This window comes from Rhinatrema bivittatum, chromosome 7, assembly GCF_901001135.1.
Source record: "Rhinatrema bivittatum chromosome 7, aRhiBiv1.1, whole genome shotgun sequence".
Classification (NCBI taxonomy): domain Eukaryota; kingdom Metazoa; phylum Chordata; class Amphibia; order Gymnophiona; family Rhinatrematidae; genus Rhinatrema; species Rhinatrema bivittatum.
In genome coordinates, this window is record NC_042621.1 from 274,616,063 (window position 1) to 274,634,886 (window position 18,824).

Sequence of the window (18,824 nt, forward strand, 5' to 3'; positions counted from 1 at the left end):
ATGGTGTTTTTGGTGTCCATTTGCTCAGCTTGCAGGGTATCTGAACTTCAAGCCCTTTCTTGTAGGGAACCCTTTTTACGTATTTCGGATTCGGGGGTTTCTCTCAGAACCGTTCACTCTTTCTTGCCGAAGGTGGTCTCGTCGTTCCATTTGAATCAGTCTGTGGAACTTCCTGCCTTTTCTCACATTGATTCGGAGGCACCGGATGCTAAGGAATTGAAGCATTTGGATGTCAGGAGGGCTCTCCTGCACTATTTGAAGGTCACAAATTCTTTCCAGATGTCGGATCATTTGTTTGTATTGTGGAGTGGAGCTCGGAAAGGTCAACAGGCGTCCAAGACGACTATAGCCCGATGGTTAAAAGAAGCTATCTCGTCAGCTTTCTTGTGTTGAGGCCGGCCTATTCCTGAGGGATTGAAAGCTCATTCGCTACGCTCTCAGGCCGCTTCTTGGGCTGAATGTCAGTTGGTGTCGCTACAAGAGATTTGCAGGGTGGCAACCTGGGAAATATTGCATACTTTTGCTCGTCACTACCGTTTGGACGTTCAGACTCCAGGGGATGGTAATTTCAGCAGTGGTGTTCTTCAGGCGGGGCTCTTTACGTCCCACCCAGTATAGGGAAGCTTTAGTACATCCCAGCTATCTGGACTGATCCAGAGAAAGGAAAATTAGTTCTTACCTGATAGGTTTCGTTCCTGTAATACTACGGATCAGTGGAACGGATAGGAATTGATTGATGCCGTTCAAACCTACAAACTGAACGATACATGTAGGTTCAGATCCTTGAATAAGTCAGCCCCTGAGGCAGCCACTTGGGTAGTGGCGAAACTCGGCCTGAGTCGGGCATTTTTTCGTCTCCACTTCAATAAATGTTCACAAAAGACATTTGGCATCTATCTTGTTTGTTGATACCATTACGGCTTTCATAGATCGCCTCCCTTCTTGTTTTGTGGGTACTACGGATCAGTCCAGACGCCCTCCCTTGTGAGAGAGTCCGCTTTGATGTTGAAGTATTTGCTGAAGAAACCAAAAGCAAGCTATAGGGTTATTGTTCAATTTGACAGTTCTTTGGGTATTTTTTTTTTTTGCTTAATCTGCAATTTTTTGATGCAATTTTTTTTTGCTACTTTACTACTTGTTATCTGCTTTGATAGTAATTATACTGAGGAGATGCAGGCAGCACACCAGGTTAAGAGGGGGGTGCTTTACAAGTTTTTCTCTGTCTCCATCTGCTGGAAGGGAGTCTAAACCCAGCTGTCTGGACTGATCCCTTAGTACTACAGGAGCAAAAATTAACAGATAAGAACTAATTTTCCTATAAATGCCAAACTGTATCCCAAAAAGAGAGATTTTTACACAGCTCCACCAAACATGTAACATGCTGCCCTCCTGTCCACATTCCCTCCAACAGTTACCCGACATATTTGAGAAAATCTTTTTTAACCTCATCGGAGTCAGGTACAATGGTAAAGCAATTGCTATTTTCAACCAAGCTTTTTCTTCAGTGAACTGTATCAAATGTCCCATTCCCTCACTTCAGAAGAATTACCCGTGTTCATTGTAATGTTGACTAGTGAACCTAATAAAAATTTAATGAAAAAAAAAAAAAAGACCTACCCAATTCAGTCTCCCATGCCTGAATATGTGTGGGTTTAGATCTTAAATCTCCCAGCAATTGCACATATAATGTTGACTGCTTTCCAGCTTTCCTCTACTGCTCCCTTGGTGCAGAATCTACTTGAATGACAGAACTGAGTACAGACAAATAAATCTGTTGTAAATGTTTGCCCTTCTTGCAATAACTCAGGCTGTTTCCCCAGAGAACCTGTTTCTGGTGTGGAAGGGATAAGGGCAGAGTCCCATGAAAAAAAAACTGTTCATTGCTGCTGACACTCTGCCACCACTAACTTTCTGTTTTCCCTTGTAGAATACCAAGTCGGTGAAAATCCTAATGGACAGGTGAGATCTCTTGCAGTTTAGCTACGAGGGGTTGTGCATATCTCAACGTAGTTGGGAAGATGTATGCCATCGGGGTATCCTGATAAGTCAATGTGAGAGAAATTGGAAGGGGAAGATATAATGTGGAAGGCTAAGGAAGGGCTTAACTAATGAAGCCTCTTCCAAACTGAACTAGTTGGTGCATAGGGCCCTTGATTGCATGATGTCATTGGGGTCTATTTCCAGACATGCTTGCATAGTGGAAGAGGGGCATGTACTGGAAACTGTGGTATTATGATTATCCCAGGACAAGCAGGATGCTAGTCCTCACATATGGGTGACATCGGTAATGGAGCCCTATGTACGGAAAACTTCTGTAAAAGTTTCTATGAAACTTTTGACTGGCACCAGAGTGCCTACTGAGCATGCCCAGCATGTCATGATATTCCCTGCCACAGGGGTCTCCCTTTAGTCTTCTTTTTTCCGCGAAGCAATTAGCCTCGCGGTTATCAGGAGTCCTGTGGGATTCTCCACATATTTTCCTTACGGAAAGCTTTAAAAAACTTCAACCGCAGAGGGTCTCCCTTAGTTTGATCATCGCGGTGAGTTTTTCCCGTTCTCGCGGTTCCGTGCCGTTTTTTCGTTAAAAACAAAATTTACCTGAGCCTTAGGCCGTCGACGGCTGCCCGGCCACAAAATGGCTACAGGTTTTAAAAAATGTCCGAAATGCGCGAGAAATATGTCTATTACAGACCCTCACCAAGACTGTGTACTTTGCCTTGGTGAAGGTCATGATGTAAAAAATTGTCCCTTATGCGCTACGATGACCTCGAAAGGTCGACGTTTACGGATGGACAAGATGGAGCAATTATTCAAAATTCAACTGATTACTGCTCCGTCTACTTCCACACAATCGTCTCCGGCTGGGGCGATTAGGAAAGTGGTCTTGAAGAAACGTCACTCCGGTGACTCGGGAGACGCTCCTTTTTCCTCCCCCTCACCATCGTCCAGAGCGTCCACATCGAGTAGCGAAAAAGGGCGCGAAAAAGATAAACATCGCCATCGGCATCGCAGGCCGCAACCAGCAACCATCGCTCCGATACCCGGCGAGCCATCGGCGGAGGACGGGGCACCGAGTAAGAAAGCCCGGCTCCAAAGTAAGGCTTCCGAGCCACCGACAGGCCAACCCTCGCCGATTCCGGCGGAAGGAATCGTACCTCCTCAGGGCCCTGAGGTTGTACTACTGTCGCCGCCACCGCCTCCCCCCATGGGTGCTCTGTTCACATCATCCATGTGGGCGGAACTTGACAATTACATACGTCAAGCGGTTAAGGATGCCTTTATCGAGGCGATGCCACGGCCTGCCACTCCGGTTCTGCCATCGACACCGGTCATAGGAGGATCTCCGGTTCCATCACCGATTCCTTCACTACCGATGCCAAGGAAATCACCGCTCTCCTCGATGGCGCCGATTCCATTACCGGTTCTACCTAGGCCGCAGCCACCGGATTCAGCATTGCCGATTCCCCGGGTACCATCGATTCCACCACGGCCATCGATCCCGATGGCACCCTCGATGCCTTTTCAAGAGTCCATTTTTCAACCATTAATGGACAAGCTGGACTCACTAATACATTGCTTCTCATCTCCACCACAACCTATAGATGTAGATGACAGTCAAGAGCCAATACCAGGTCCTTCGGGTGTCCCACCACCCCTCAGACCTCAGACTCCACTTTCTGAAATGCCAACTAAGCCTACTAGGCCGTTGGAGCTCCCTCTGGATGATAGTGACGAAGATTTCTCCTCGGATGAAGACCTCCTTTCTGAGCCTTCTCCCCCAGAAGATAGAAGAAAGTCACCACCGGAGGATCTCTCTTTCTCCAACTTTATTAAGGAGATGTCTCAAACAATTCCCTTTTCTCTCATCTCTGAAGTGGACAGCAGGCAAAAAACCTTGGAGGTGCTTCAATTCGTGGACCCTCCCAAGGAAATTCTTGCTATTCCTGTTCATGAAGTTTTACAAGAACTTATGTACAGGATATGGGAACACCCTGGGTCGGTGGCAGCTGTTAATAAGCGGGCGGATGCCACTTACCTAGTACAACCCATCCCGGGGTTCCAAAAAACTCAACTACCGCACCAGTCAGTGGTGGTCGAGTCGGCCCAAAAGAAGGCCAAAAGATTAAAGCAACACGCCTCCATACCTCCTGGAAAGGATAATAGGTTCTTGGACAATCTTGGTCGGAAAATCTTCCAAGCTGCGATGCTGGTAGCTAGAATAAATTCATACCAGCTTTTTATGAACCAGTACCAGCGTGACCTATGGAAGCAAGTGGAATCCCTGTCTCAGCAGTTACCTGACCATCTTCAGGAAGGTTTTCAAAACCTAGTACATAAGGGCCTAGAGGCAGGGAAACACGAGGTTCGGGCCACGTATGATTCATTCGAGACAACCTCCAGATTATCTGCAGCTGGAATAACAGCGAGAAGATGGGCCTGGCTTAAATCTTCAGAGCTGAGACCAGAGGTACAGGAGCGCTTGGCGGACCTGCCCTGCTTAGGGGAGAACCTCTTTGGCGATAAGGTCAAGGAGGCAGTAGCCACCATCAAGGACCATACAGAAACCCTCAAACAGCTTTCTCAGCTGCCACAAGAGGTACATCAACCTTCAAGGAGGCCTCCAAGAAGGGAACAAAGAAAGCCATATTACCGCCCTAGGCGGTATTATCCACCAGTAGCCAGGCCCAGACAACAAAGACCTGCTCAACGGTCTCAGCCTCGCCAAAGACCTGCTAGGCCTCAACAACCTCCGCCTGCGGCGTCCACTTCCGGATTTTGAAGTTCAACCAGAGGGCATGAGTCATTATCAAAATCCCTATCCACAAGTACCGGTTGGAGGCCGAGTTGCTCACCATCTTCAAACTTGGACCTCCATCACTACGGACCAATGGGTACTCTCAATCATATCTCAGGGGTACCACTTGGACTTCCTCACTGTACCAAAAGACAATCCCCCTATGCCGTCTTGGACAGTGTCTCATCATTACACAATCCTGCAAGCAGAATTATCTACCCTCCTGACTGCCAGGGCCATCGAAAGAGTTCCCAGGCCTCAGTGGGGCACAGGATTCTACTCCCGATATTTCCTCATTCCAAAGAAAACCGGGGGTCTACGTCCTATCCTGGACCTAAGAAATCTCAACAAATTTTTAAGGAAGGAAAAATTCAGGATGGTGTCCTTAGGCACCATGCTACCTCTTCTTCAAAAAGGAGATTGGCTCTGCTCTCTGGATCTTCAAGACGCTTACGCTCACATTCCCATATTTCCACCTCATCGACAGTTCCTCCGATTTCTGGTACAAGGTCAACACTTCCAATACAGGGTGCTACCTTTCGGCCTTGCCTCAGCACCTCGAGTGTTCACAAAGTGTCTAGCAGTAGCGGTGGCACATCTTCACAAGCAACAAGTACATGTGTTCCCCTACTTGGACGATTGGCTCATCAAGAGTCATACACAGAGCGGAGCTGTCACTTCTCTCCATCTCACAATAAGATTGCTTCACTCCTTGGGATTTCTCATCAATTACGACAAATCCCAGCTCACACCATCTCACCAGTTGCAGTTCATAGGTGCAGATCTCAACACCATCACAGCAAAGGCTTTTCTTCCGAAAGACCGGGCTCAATCGCTCGTTCTCCTAGTACATTCTATTCGCAATCAATATACAGTCACAGCTCATCAGTGCCTCATCCTACTCGGACACATGGCCTCAACAGTTCACGTCACTCCCATGGCCAGACTGACCATGCGACTAATGCAATGGACACTCAAATCTCAATGGATTCAAGCCATTCAACCACTGTCCACTCACATCCAGATAACACCAGAGCTGAAGTATTCCCTTCTCTGGTGGACATCACCAATCAACTTGCTCAAAGGCCTACCTTTCCAACAACCAGTTTCACAAGTGACTTTAACTACAGATGCATCCACCTTGGGATGGGGAGCGCACATTGCTCATCTGAAAACACAGGGCAAGTGGACAAAGCAAGAAGCCTCCTTTCAGATAAATTTCCTGGAGCTTCGAGCTATACGCTATGCTCTATATGCATTCAAGGACTGCCTTTCACACAAGACTGTTCTGATCCAAACGGACAATACAGTAGCCATGTGGTACATCAACAAACAGGGTGGTACGGGCTCGTACCTCCTTTGCCAGGAAGCGGCTCAAATATGGGACTGGGCCCTAGCACACTCAATCCTACTACGGGCCACCTACCTAGCAGGCATCCACAACACAGTAGCGGATCGCCTCAGCCGTCACTTTCAACCACACGAGTGGTCCCTCGACCCAGCGTTAGCAATCAAGATATTTCAACGCTGGGGTCAACCAACAATAGATCTCTTTGCGTCACATCTGAACTACAAGGTGAACAATTACTGCTCTCTCCTCTTCCGGCAGAACAGCTTACCAAAGGACGCGTTTGCCCGCCATTGGAACTCAGGCCTGTTATACGCGTATCCACCAATACCGCTCATAACCAAAACATTAGTAAAGCTACAACAGGACAAGGGGTCCATGATACTCATAGCCCCATATTGGCCTCGACAAGTATGGTTCCCCACACTGCTAGATCTCTCAGTCAGGGATCCCATTCGCCTGGGAGTAGCTCCCAATCTCATAACTCAGGAACAGGGTCAGTTGCGCCATCCCAACCTTCAATCCCTGTCCCTGACAGCATGGATGTTGAAAGCCTGATCTTACAACCATTCAACCTTTCAACTAGTATATCTCAGGTACTAATAGCTGCACGTAAACCCTCCACTAGAAAGAATTACTCCTACAAATGGAAAAGGTTTACTTTATGGTGCACTCAGAAAGATTTAGATCCTTTCACTTGCCCCACTACCTCGCTACTAGATTACCTTTACCATCTCTCAGACTCTGGTCTTAAGACGTCATCGGTAAGGGTACACTTAAGTGCAATCTCAGCTTATCATAACAAGCTAGGAGATGCATCGATCTCCACGCAGCCTCTCGTCAGTAAATTCATGAGAGGCCTAACTCACATTAAACCTCCAATTCATTCCCCAAGCATTCAATGGGACCTGAACGTAGTTTTAACCAAGCTTATGCGTTCTCCATTTGAACCCATAAATACCTGTGACCTTAAATTCCTTACTTGGAAAACGGTATTTCTTATAGCCATTACATCAGCTAGAAGGGTCAGTGAACTGCAGGCCCTAGTAACTTACGAACCCTTCACGAAGTTCCTTCATGACAGAGTAGTCCTCCGTACACATCCAAAATTCCTTCCTAAGGTTGTCACGGAATTTCATTTAAACCAAACCATAGTTTTACCTACATTTTTTCCTAGGCCTCACTCTCACCAGGGAGAGAGAGCCTTACACACTTTGGACTGTAAGCGTGCGTTATCTTTCTATTTAAACCGCACTGCAGCCCAAAGAAAATCAAATCAGCTGTTTGTGTCCTATGATCCAAACAAACCAGGTAAAGCAGTGGGTAAGCATACTCTGTCAACCTGGCTAGCAGATTGCATACAATTTTGTTATGAAACAGCAGGCCTTACTCTCCAAGGGCGAGTAAACGCACATGCAGTCAGAGCAATGTCAACCTCAGTAGCACACCTTCGCTCTGTACCTATTCTGGACATTTGTAAAGCAGCAACATGGAGTTCTCTTCACACCTTTGCAGCTCACTACTGTCTAGACAAAGAGGGAAGACAAGATTCAGCATATGGACAATCTGTCTTAAAGAACTTGTTTCCAGTTTAAACCCAACTCCTTCTTCATCCAACCTGCTGTGATTTCGACTGATTCATTCCAATAACAATACCTTACGGTCGTTTCAGCACCAAATGAATCAGCCTCTAGCTCGCTAATCACCCATATGTGAGGACTAGCATCCTGCTTGTCCTGGGATAAAGCAAAATTGCTTACCTTGTAATAGGTGTTATCCCAGGACAGCAGGATGTAGTCCTCACGAAACCCACCCGCCACCCCGCGGAGTTGGGTCCGATACGTTTTATTTTTTTTATTTTTGGCTAACGCTATTTGCTACAAACAAAGACTAAAGGGAGACCCCTGTGGCAGGGAATATCATGACATGCTGGGCATGCTCAGTAGGCACTCTGGTGCCAGTCAAAAGTTTCATAGAAACTTTTACAGAAGTTTTCCGTACATAGGGCTCCATTACCGATGTCACCCATATGTGAGGACTACATCCTGCTGTCCTGGGATAACACCTATTACAAGGTAAGCAATTTTGCTTTAATAACGGTCTTTGCACTGCCCATAAAACTGACAGCTTAGCACCTACTGGATGTTTTTAATACACTTGGGTGGTCCTCATCTCTCTTGCCAATATCCAGACTTAGAAAGTGTTTTAAGAACTATATTAACCCAAACCATGCCTAATTGAGAGTCCAAGCTCTGCAGTGTGTTTCAAGAACACAGTAGCCAAGTGTCTGAGTCTTAAGATCACTGCAAAGCCAGATTCCCCTATGTTGTGAGGGGGAGGGATATGCCAGGAAGTGAGTATTTGTCCTGACCATCTCAGTGTGATATTTCTTCCAAGGTCTTCTTTTGGTATCAGGACAGCAGAGTTCTCTAGAGAGCTACATTGCCTCCTGCGGATAGGTCTGAAACAGATGGTATACATCTGTCACTCCCTGGAAGACACTTTAGAAGAAGAGATGAGGAGAGATTTTAGTGTAAATCACTTTCTTCTTTCTTTCTCTTGGCTAACAGGACCCAGAATTGCACAGGAGGGAGCCTGCCTCCTCCCAAGATTGGCCACCTGAACTCCAAACTTTTCCTGAATGAGATTTCAAAGAAAGAGAAACAGCTGAGAAAAATGCTGGAAGGTAAAGGCCAGCCACTGAGCAATATTCTGCTGAAACTTAGGAATGAGAGAGTGCTTCCCCTCTCAGTTCTTGAAAGGAGGAAGCATAGGAGTTGAGTTGAGCCTGACTTTAAGTTCTAGACCAACTTTATCCTGTTGAACAAAATTAAACCAAAAACTTTCAAATGCCCCTTCTATTGACTCCCTTATAGAGGAAACACTGATATGGGAATTTAATGGAAATTAGTAGACCGAATATGGCTTTTGTGTTAAAATATGCCTGTTTCTTTACTCTGCAGCTTCCTCCTTTGGTCTTATTCCTTAGTATTTTTGCATTTTTAAACTAATATTTTTTATTTATTCTGCTTGGGTTGTTTTTGGTTGTGATCTGTGGCATGCCCTGCCCACAGCATACACCCCTCTCCCCCCCCTTCAGCATGTCCTGGGTGACCCAAAAGCTGGTTGGGTGCCTCCTCCAAGGCAGCCCTCAGCTCTTCATGTTGGTCAGTAGGAGCCACCTTCCCTCCGTGGGCTGAGTACCCCACCTGCACAGTGTGCCCAGATTTGGTTGGCCCTGTCTTAAAAGTGGATCCAAACCCCAATCCTCAGTGCTATAAGCCCACCACTCTGGACCTGAATTGCAGGCCTCTTCCTATTTCTTCTATTTTTATACTTTATTTGAATAAAAATTGTTTGCTCGGGCTGGTCCCATGGATTGAGGAAACCCTTGTTCCAATTTGTCTGGCTTATGACCTGGGAGAGGATGCAGGATGCAACTGCAGGGTTTGGCTCTAGGGGGACCTGGAATGGTTCATTCTCTGAGGATTTCACATCTAACACTTGGCCAGCAATAGCACTTGATTTGTGTTGGGCTGGGGGAGTTGGCGAGACATGAAAGTGTCCCTTTAGTAGGATCACACATTTCAGTTGTATTCATGCTTTACATATATTAATGTGGGGTTCTGATAAGGATCCTGCACAGTAGTGCCTCAGTTTACTTACTCCTAATAGTGGGGCATAGCTACCTAATATGAAATCTAAATCAGAATGACAGCTATGTCTCTTCTTTACTTTAACCACCAACTAAAATATTTAAAATATATTGCTAGTCTTGTACAAGATTCTTGTGCTGAGAGAGACACAAGGGAAGCAGCATCCCAATCACAGAGCAGAATAGAGATCTTAATTTCCATTTGTGGTACTTGCCAAGCTAGCATTGCTGTAATCATGTTTGGGCTCAAAGAAAGATGGGAGGGTGTTGGTCTTCATCCTTCTTGAGCATATTTTTAAAGTATGTTTCTTCATCACCAAGGTTTGTTCTGATGGGGAATCGCCTATTTCTCTTCCTTCTGCTCCACCAGTCCAGAATTTATGGGTTATGTCCCTCATCCAACAGTTGGAGGCAGAGATTTTTGTTTTTGTTTTGTTTGTTTTTTGACATCACACATGTATATCATGCATGGTACAGGCATAGCCAGTGTTCTGTGCCTCCAGCTGCTGGATGGAGGTCCATGTGTTAGGTACATCCTATTACAAAGGACAGCCTGTCCTAAGGAACAGTTTAAGGGATATAGCCTTTGTACTGTTGTGGGCTGGTGGGCCAAAAGATAGCTTCTTACCTTTGGGCCGAGCTCCTGCGGATCTGGTTTCTCCTGTAGTGAGGCAAGTCTATTCTGTCTTATCAAATCCCTCCGAGGATGTGTCTTACAGGGCTACTGCCCAGGAGGGATGGGTTAGGTCAGCCGTCATAGTTGGTGATTGGATTATTAGGAATGTAGATAGCTGGGTGGCTGGTGGGAGTGAGGATCGCCTGGTAACCTGCCTACCTGGTGCGAAGGTGGCGGACCTCACACGTCACCTAGATAGGATTTTAGACAGTGCTGGAGAGGAGCCGGCTTTCGTGGTACATGTGGGCACCAACAACATAGGAAAATGTGGGAGGGAGGTTCTGGAAGCCAAATTTAGGCTCTTAGGTAGAAAGATTAAATCCAGAACCTCCAGGGTAGCATTCTCTGAAATGCTCCCTGTTCCACGCACAGGTCCCCAGAAGCAGGCAGAGCTCCGGAGTCTCAATGCGTGGATGAGACGATGGTGCAAGGAAGAGGGATTCAGTTTTGTTAGGAACTGGGGAACCTTTTGGGGAAGGGAGAGTCTTTTCCGAAAGGAAAGGGCTCCACTGTAACCAGGGTGGAACCAAGCTGCTGGCGCTAACCTTTAAAAAGGAGATAGAGCAGCTTTTAAACTAAAACAAAGGGGAAAGCAGACAGTCACTCAGCAGTGCATGGTTCGGAGGGAGGTATCTTCATAGGATACTAATGACGCATTAGAATTAGGGCATCCCGACAGTGAGGTTCCATTGATAAGAAAAGTAATCCAAGTGCCTGTAATTTAAAAACTCACCTGAGCTAAAAGATTCCAATTTATCCCTATCAATTAGAAAGCAGAATAAAAATACAAACAAAAATGCGCAGATCATACTCTTCCTTCCCTTCATACCCAGAAATGGGAAGTGATGGTGGTCTCTGAATGGCAGTCACCAGAGGCAGGATATAGGAGGTTGAGTTATATCCTTTGCCATTGGAAGCGCAGGAGCGCCTTTTTCTCCAACCCAGAGTGGATGTTATGGTGGCTGCTGTAGCAAGAAGGACGACAATACCGGTGGAAGGTGGCACTGCCTTGAGAGATCTTCAGGATAGGAAATTAGAGATGATCTTCAAGCATATTTTTTCTGCCAATTCTTTTTCCCTTTAAGCCACCATTTGTTCTAGCTATGTTGCTAGGGCCTTGCTGCGTTGGTTTCAGCAGCTGTCAGAAGAAGTGGGAGCGGCAAGACTTGAGCCTGAAACTGCTCATTCATTTATTTAATTTATTTAAGTTTTTTATATACCAACATTCAAGACAATAGTCCCATCATGCTGGTTCACATGAAACAGGAGTGCAAAATAAACTTAAACTTGAACAATAGTGTGGAAAAGCAGTTACATGTAACAAGGAAAAATAGAACTTGGAGTGAGAAGGAAAAAGGAAAGGAAAACCAGCTAATTACATATAATTACATTGTAAGAGGTAGCTAATAGTGATATTGATGGTGATGTGTGTTGATTGTTAGGAGTTAAATAATATTGGAGTTAGGAAAAGCCTGCATGAACAGCCAGGTCTTGAGTCTTTTCTTGAAGGTTGAGAGGATGGGTTCCATTCTAAGATCTGGGGGGATGGAGTTCCATAAGGTAGGACCGGCTGTGGAGAAGGCCCGATTTCTTAGCGTAATGTGTCTGGTAGTTTTGGCAGGGGGTACTTGAAGAGATCCTTTGTAAGCATCTCTTGTCGGTCTTGTTGAAGTGTGTAATCGGAGGGGAAAATGAAGGTCAATTGGGGCTAGTTGATGGATATTTTTGTATGATCTGATAAGAGTTTCTTCCAGGTCCTTAGCACTGTCAGTAGGTACACAAAGACAGCTGTGGATCCATCACTGGGCAGCAGATACTTGGTCAAAATCCAGTCTTTGTCATCTACCCTTCATGGTAAATATCTTTTTGGCAATGAGCTAGATGGGTTAATGGGGAATCTAGGTGAGTCTAGGCCTCTGTTTCTTCCTGAGGATATGTCGAGGTTAAATTACAAAGTGTTTAGAGGCGATACTCAGTTTAGTGAAGCCAGGAAATATTGTCCTGGAAAGCGAATTGCCTCACAATCTACAAGAGGGAAAGGAAAGATGCATCCTTTCGAAGGGCGAGAAGGCTACGTTCATAAACAAGCAGGCTTTCTAATGCTTCTCAATCTTCACAATGAGGCTCTGAGGATTCACTTTCTGGTAGTGCCTATAGGAAGTAGGATTCAGGCTTTTTTCAGAGAGTGGATCCATATTACAACAGACCAATGAGTTTTAGACATAATACAGTTACACCCCAGAGTTGAGGCTACCAGCGAGGAATCACTTTGTTGTTTCACGTGCCCATTCCCCAGGCAAGGTGGTTGCACTTCACTCTCCATTAAGCAAATTGATAATGCTCCAAGCAATTTGCCCTGCACCAATCAGAGAGCAGCAAAGTGATTTTTATTCAGTATATTTTGTTATCCCATCTAAAGTGGGTAAACAGGAGTCTTTCATATCCCTCAATTCCATATGGAAACTCTTCGTTCTGTGGTATATTCGGTTTGAAGGGTAGAATTTTTAACTTTGGTCGATCTAAAGGAGGCTTATTTTCATATTTCTGTGAGAGAAAGTTTCCAGAGGTACCTCCGTTTCTGTATAATCAGCCAGCATTATCAATTAAGAGCTTGCCCTTTTGCGTTAGCTACAGCTCCCAGAACATTTACCAAGGTCATGGTAGTAGTTGCAGTTTGAGAAGAAAGGGGTTATGGTGCATCACTATTTAGTCAATTGGTTAATAAGAAGCAAGACACATGCAGAAGGTATAGCTGCATCAAATTCGGGGGTTTAATTGCTCTATTGTTTGGTTGGTAATCAATTTTGGAAAATGCAGTGTTTAGTCAGTACAAAGAATTTAGGAGCAATTTTCAATACTTTAGAAGGTATGGTCTTCTTGACACCAGAGAGGATTTCAAAAACTCACTCTCAGGTGGAGCTTTTTGTAAGAGAACAAGCTCCTACGGCACGGACTTTTCTTCAGTTTCTAGGTTCCATGGCTTCAACATTGGACTTAGTTTCTTGGGCAAGAGCCTAAATTAGTCCTTTGCAATTAGCCCTCAAGCTCAGAGGTACTAGTGTTGCCTTCCTTTAACCAACTCAATAAAAGATTCCCTGAGGTGGTGGACTCATTTGCTGAATCTTCACAAGGGTATGCCTCTGGAGATCCCAAATTGGATTCTTCTAACTATAGATGCCAGTCTGACAGGATGGGGTGCACATTGCCTGAACCTTTATGCTCAGGCTGTTAGTTGCAAAGTGAAAGTTTATAGCCTGTAAATCAGCTAGAATCCAGGGCATTATGGCTGGCACTACTTCATTTCCAGTGTCACCTAATAGCAGAGGCAGTGAGGATTCTGAGCGACAAAGCTGCAGCAGTGGCTTATATAAACAAGCAGGGTGGTACTCGGAATCAGGAGATCTCCAAGGAAATGGATCTGCTATTTGCTTGAGTCGAGAGAAACCTGCTTCAGATATCAGCACTTCATATTTCAGGTCAGGAGAATGTTGAAGCAGATTTTCTGAGCAGAAATTATATAGACCCAGGCAAATGGGAGTTAAGCCAATGGGTCTACCAGCAGATGGTGCAATGATGGGGCCACATCAGATAGATCTAAGGACAACTAAGAGGAACTCAAAGGTAAGAAGGTTCTATAGTTGGTGCAGAGAGGTAGGAGGCGAAGCTATTGATACATTGATGCAAAGTTGATCAGAAAAGAGTCTGTTATGCATGTTCCCACCATGGCCTCTGATAGGACGTGTAATAAAGAAGATAGAGGAGGAAGGAGCATATGTAGTTCTGGTGGCTCCAGATTGACTTCTGGATCAGCCTTTACTGCTTCTGCAACTCAAAGGCCTGCTTCATCAGGGACCTTTTAAAAGTGTGGCTCTTAAGAGAGCAAAGTTAGTTTAAAAAATGATATGCCCCATCAGTATTCAGAATTATGTTAAGTTAGAAGAAAAGATCTACTACTTTAACTTATAAGAGTTTGGTGTGTCTTCAAGAGTTTTTTCAAATGGGGCAGTTTGTTTCCTTGGAGGGCACAAATAGGAGATATCCTTTCCTTTTTACAGTCAGGTCTTGATAGTACCACGTTTTACAAGAAAGATAAATGGGGAGCTGATATCTTTCCATATGTATCCCATTTTCTATGTGGGGTGAAACGTCTGTGGCTGCCCATTAGACCAATGGTTTCACAATGGAATTTAAATTTGGTTTTACAGGCTTTAACTAGGGTTCCCTTTGAGCCTTTAGATCAGACAGTGGTAAAGGATTTGACATTGAAGTCCGTTTTTCTCATTGCAATCACCTCTGCCAGACACATTTCGGAGTTGCAATCTTTGTCATGTCAAGTACCTTTTCTGAGGTTCACCAGAGAGTTGATAATACTAAGACCACTGGCTTTTTTTTATTCCAAAGTAGTATCGGTTTTCCATTTAAATCAAAAGATTGTGCTTCCTTTGTTTAGGAAGAGAGATTTTAGAGATGGCATGGAGTCTCTCCAATTCCTGGATATGAAGAGATGTCTTTCAGTCTGTCTTGAGTAAACGAAGAATTTTCGAGGGTCAGAGCGATTATTTGCTCTCTTCAGCGGTCTCCATAAAGGAGAAATGGCTTCTAAGGCCACTATTGTTATATGGATAAAAGAGGTGATCTCATAGCTTACTTATTATAGGGACGGCAAGCACCTAAGTTCATTAGGGCGCATTCGATGAGAGCTCAGTCATCTTCTTGGGCCGAAATAGGAGATGTAAGCCTTATTGATATTTGCAAAGCAGCAACATGAACAACTTTAGGTCCGTTTGCCCTCCATTGCAGGTTGGGTGTACTCACTAGACAGGATGCCATTTTTGGTACCTCTGTCTTAAAAGTGGGATTATATTCCACCCTCACTTCATAAATGGGCTTTGGTACTTTCCATAGGTTCTGGACTTGTGGAGCAGAAGGAAAAAGGAGAAATTAGGTCTTACCTGATAATTTCCTTTCCATTAGTTCTGCTGCAGCAGTCCAGAAGTCCACCCTAAATATATAAATAAAAAAAAAGAGGTTAAGAGGTGTAGAATGCAGGTTATTTCAGCCACATAAGTGGTTAGAAAAGGCACTTGTTTTTTGGAGAAAGCATTTTTCGATGTATGAGTGTTTTTTTAAATTTTTTTTGAAACATTTTTCCTATATTCCTCTAAAGTTTTAAATTAGGTATTTTGCTTCTTAATTTTTTGAGTTGTTCTTTAATGGCTGGTAAGGTTTATATGATTAGTTTTGACAGTAGTACACTGGCTGTGCCTGTTCCATGCAAGACATACATGTGTGATGTTCCTAAAAAAAAAAGTACTCTGCCTCCAACTGCTGGATGATGGACATAAGCCATAGGTTCTGGACTGGTGGAGCAGAAGGAAAGGAAATGATCAGGTAAGTCCTAATTTCTCCTTTTTTGTCCCTGTACACTCTCTACCATCTCTATTGTCCTGTCCTTCCATAGACAGCTCAGGTGACTCTGTCTTCACAGGACTTACCTGATGGGGCAGGTGACACTTTCTTGCCCCAGGGAACTGCTGGTTGACTGGTGAAAGCCACTACTGCAGCCGCATCACCCACCTTCTTTCCCTGGGCGTATGCTTATCGCCTCTATGATGCGCACACTAGGCTGTCCAGCCTGCTAGCCAGCCCTGTCAGATGGGAGGTGTGAGCTATAGGGCCTGCCCAAAACTTTCACATTGTTGTTTTCTGATCTGCACTCTGCCCCATTTTTTCTTTATAATTTCCAGTAGCTGAAACAAGGTCCCAGGGTCTTCGTGGTGGTAAACTACCATTTGGAACTCTGCTTGCCAACATGTGGCCCGCTAGGGCCCCTAAGCTATTTGTATGTTGGAATCGCCTGCCTTTCCTGGGATCCAAATGCATCATCGCCACGATGTTCCCATCCCGAGTTAGAAGCCCGCGTGTCATAAGCCACAGACAGTTTCAATCCGCCCTGAAGAAGCAACATGCGAAACGTTGACGTTGGCAGCGATTCTAAGCACACACTTGTTTTAAGCGTTTAAAGAAATCGCAACAAGTTTGAAAGATAAGTGCAATACTGTGGCGGGGATTAGAAGCACAGACTTGTTTAAAACACATAAGATTGCAACAAGTCTTAAATCTAGTGCTACATTGTTTAAGACAAAGTAACAAGTCTTTAAACTTAGTGTCATACTGTTCAAGGCAAAGAATTACAAGAGTCATTTTGCCTGTTTCAATCCGGGCTATATATCTAAGTTGATATGGACATTGCTTTTAAGAATTTGATGTGAGTAAGCAAAGAACTTTCCTGGTGAAGAAACTCTAGCTAAAAAAATTATATATTAAAGCCAACCAGCGGCACACAAGCCGGTCATTCTCGAAATCAACAAGCAAGAGTAAACTTGGCTGTGTTAATAATCGCAGTATAAATCGCACGGGAAGTTCATCTCAAATACAATATGCCAAGTTCCATTAAATTTTGAGAAAACAACGTTCATTAAGATTAATGCTAATCAAAAAAAATTTTTAAGAAAAAATATAAAAGAGAGACAAAGAGAAACCTATGATTGAGTTTACTGGTTCCAAAAAACCATTGTAAAAATAACAAGGTTTACCAGTTCTGAGGTTTCTGTCTCTATATAAAAACTTGTTTTCTAAATTTATGACCATAGCACAATAAAGATTGGCTTTTAAATGATAATGTCTGTATAACTTGCTACTTTACACAGTTAGTTTATTTTCTAGACGATACATTGGAAACTAGCTGGTCCCATTTTTTGGTTACCACCAAAAAACCAGGCCAGAACAGGCCTTGGAATTGAAGATGAATTAACTAGAGAAGTTTCCAGTTTTAAGGGAGGGCAGGAACATAGACCCTGTAATAGATAGACTTTGTGTACATTCTTGAAAATGTCTTAAACGTCTGCTTGATTTAAAATGCAGACAGAATACAATCTCATATGTAAGTAATAGTGGAACTCTCAATTTACAAAATAATTTATCATGAGTACACTCTTAAAACGGTGAGATGAGATGAGCACTTGTAATAAGAGATTCACTCAGCAGAGTTGACCGTTTAAATTGTCATCTCTCAAACTTGCCAAAACAATGGGAACATTATAAGGTGAATTTTAAAAGCCGTGGAGATTGGCGTGCAAGTAGCACATATGCGTGTCCGTCCGATTTTATAAGCCACCCACATTTGCTAGTGTAAACACAAGTCCCGGTGCACGAATATCTCACATTGGGGGGGGGAGGGGGTGTTTCAGGGCGAGGCCAAGAGATTTGTGTGTGCAAGTACCTACGCGTCTGGACGCATGCGCAGGTATGTTTGAATGTAAAGTTACTTCTGCTATGGAGGGAGGTGGAAGTCTCAATAAAAATATTTCCAGGCATCTCAGTTGTTTGAGGGGCCTGGGTTAACTGGGGGGAGTACAGGCTAAAGCACCAGGGGCGTTTGGAGGACCTAGATGTAGACTGGGCAAACTGGTGGACGGACTGATGAAACTGGTCATGGTGTGGGCGTGCGCCTGTCATAAAATCCCTCCCTTGCGCGGCTCAAACCCGAGTTTACGCGGCTGTATGCACACACTTGTAAAATTAGGAACATGCATGCGCACCAGGGCTGTTTTATGCCTGTGTCCTAGGTCACCTCCCCACTCCCCTTCTGCATTGTTTCTGGTGATGTGAGGATATGAAACCTGTTAGTTACAAACCTTGATGTGCCATGATGGGGGTGGAAGGAATGCTTGACAAGAGTCCAGACAGAAGCCACAAGTTCTTCATTTCACAGAGATTGAAGTTGCATCACTGGGAATATGTTAAGGCAGTGATGTTCACCGTTTGTCAAAAATAAAAACCTTCAGTGTGAGAGCCAATTGGTGCCTGGGCGACTGACCAGGACGGGTGGGCACACTGCGAGCAACTTGTAGAACTAAAACGAAGTCTGCTCCCCACACTCACGTTCTCTCTCTCTATTGCTCTGTCTCTTATCTCCCCCTGCTCCTTATCCCAAAATACATGTTGTCCTAACCCCATCCTAGCCAGTCTCAGATCTCACACATCTCCCCCGTCCTGTATCTGCCCCAGAGGCTTGCTGCCTCTGGAACAGTTCTGTTTTCTTCTGGCAGGGCACAGCTGTCCAGTGAGTTTGAACCGGGCAGGGTTCTCATGGTCTTGTGAGACAATGTAGGAGTTTGGGCACCGCACGGCTCAAACTCATCGAAATGCACAGTGGGAGGAAAAAAACCCAGAATAGCCGTTCTGGAGGCAGCACCAACACCAAAGCGCTTGAGCAGTTGGGAAGAGCGTCAGGGAGCCACTCATGGGTGACTCTTGCCAACGGCCTCCTGGACTTTACAATGAAGAA

At 44.7% G+C, this 18,824-nt stretch overlaps 1 protein-coding gene across 3 annotated transcripts in view; it reads left to right on the forward strand.

Moving 5' to 3' along the window:
• TRIM8 (tripartite motif containing 8) overlaps nucleotides 1-18,824 on the forward strand; it is a 127,800-nt gene that overhangs the window by 98,507 nt on the left and 10,469 nt on the right. For all 3 annotated transcript variants that reach the window (XM_029610272.1, XM_029610271.1, XM_029610273.1), the window contains exons 5-6: nucleotides 1,928-1,959; nucleotides 8,714-8,829. In XM_029610272.1, coding sequence (XP_029466132.1) covers nucleotides 1,928-1,959; nucleotides 8,714-8,829 — 148 coding nt within the window. The remainder of the gene's footprint in view (nucleotides 1-1,927; nucleotides 1,960-8,713; nucleotides 8,830-18,824) is intronic.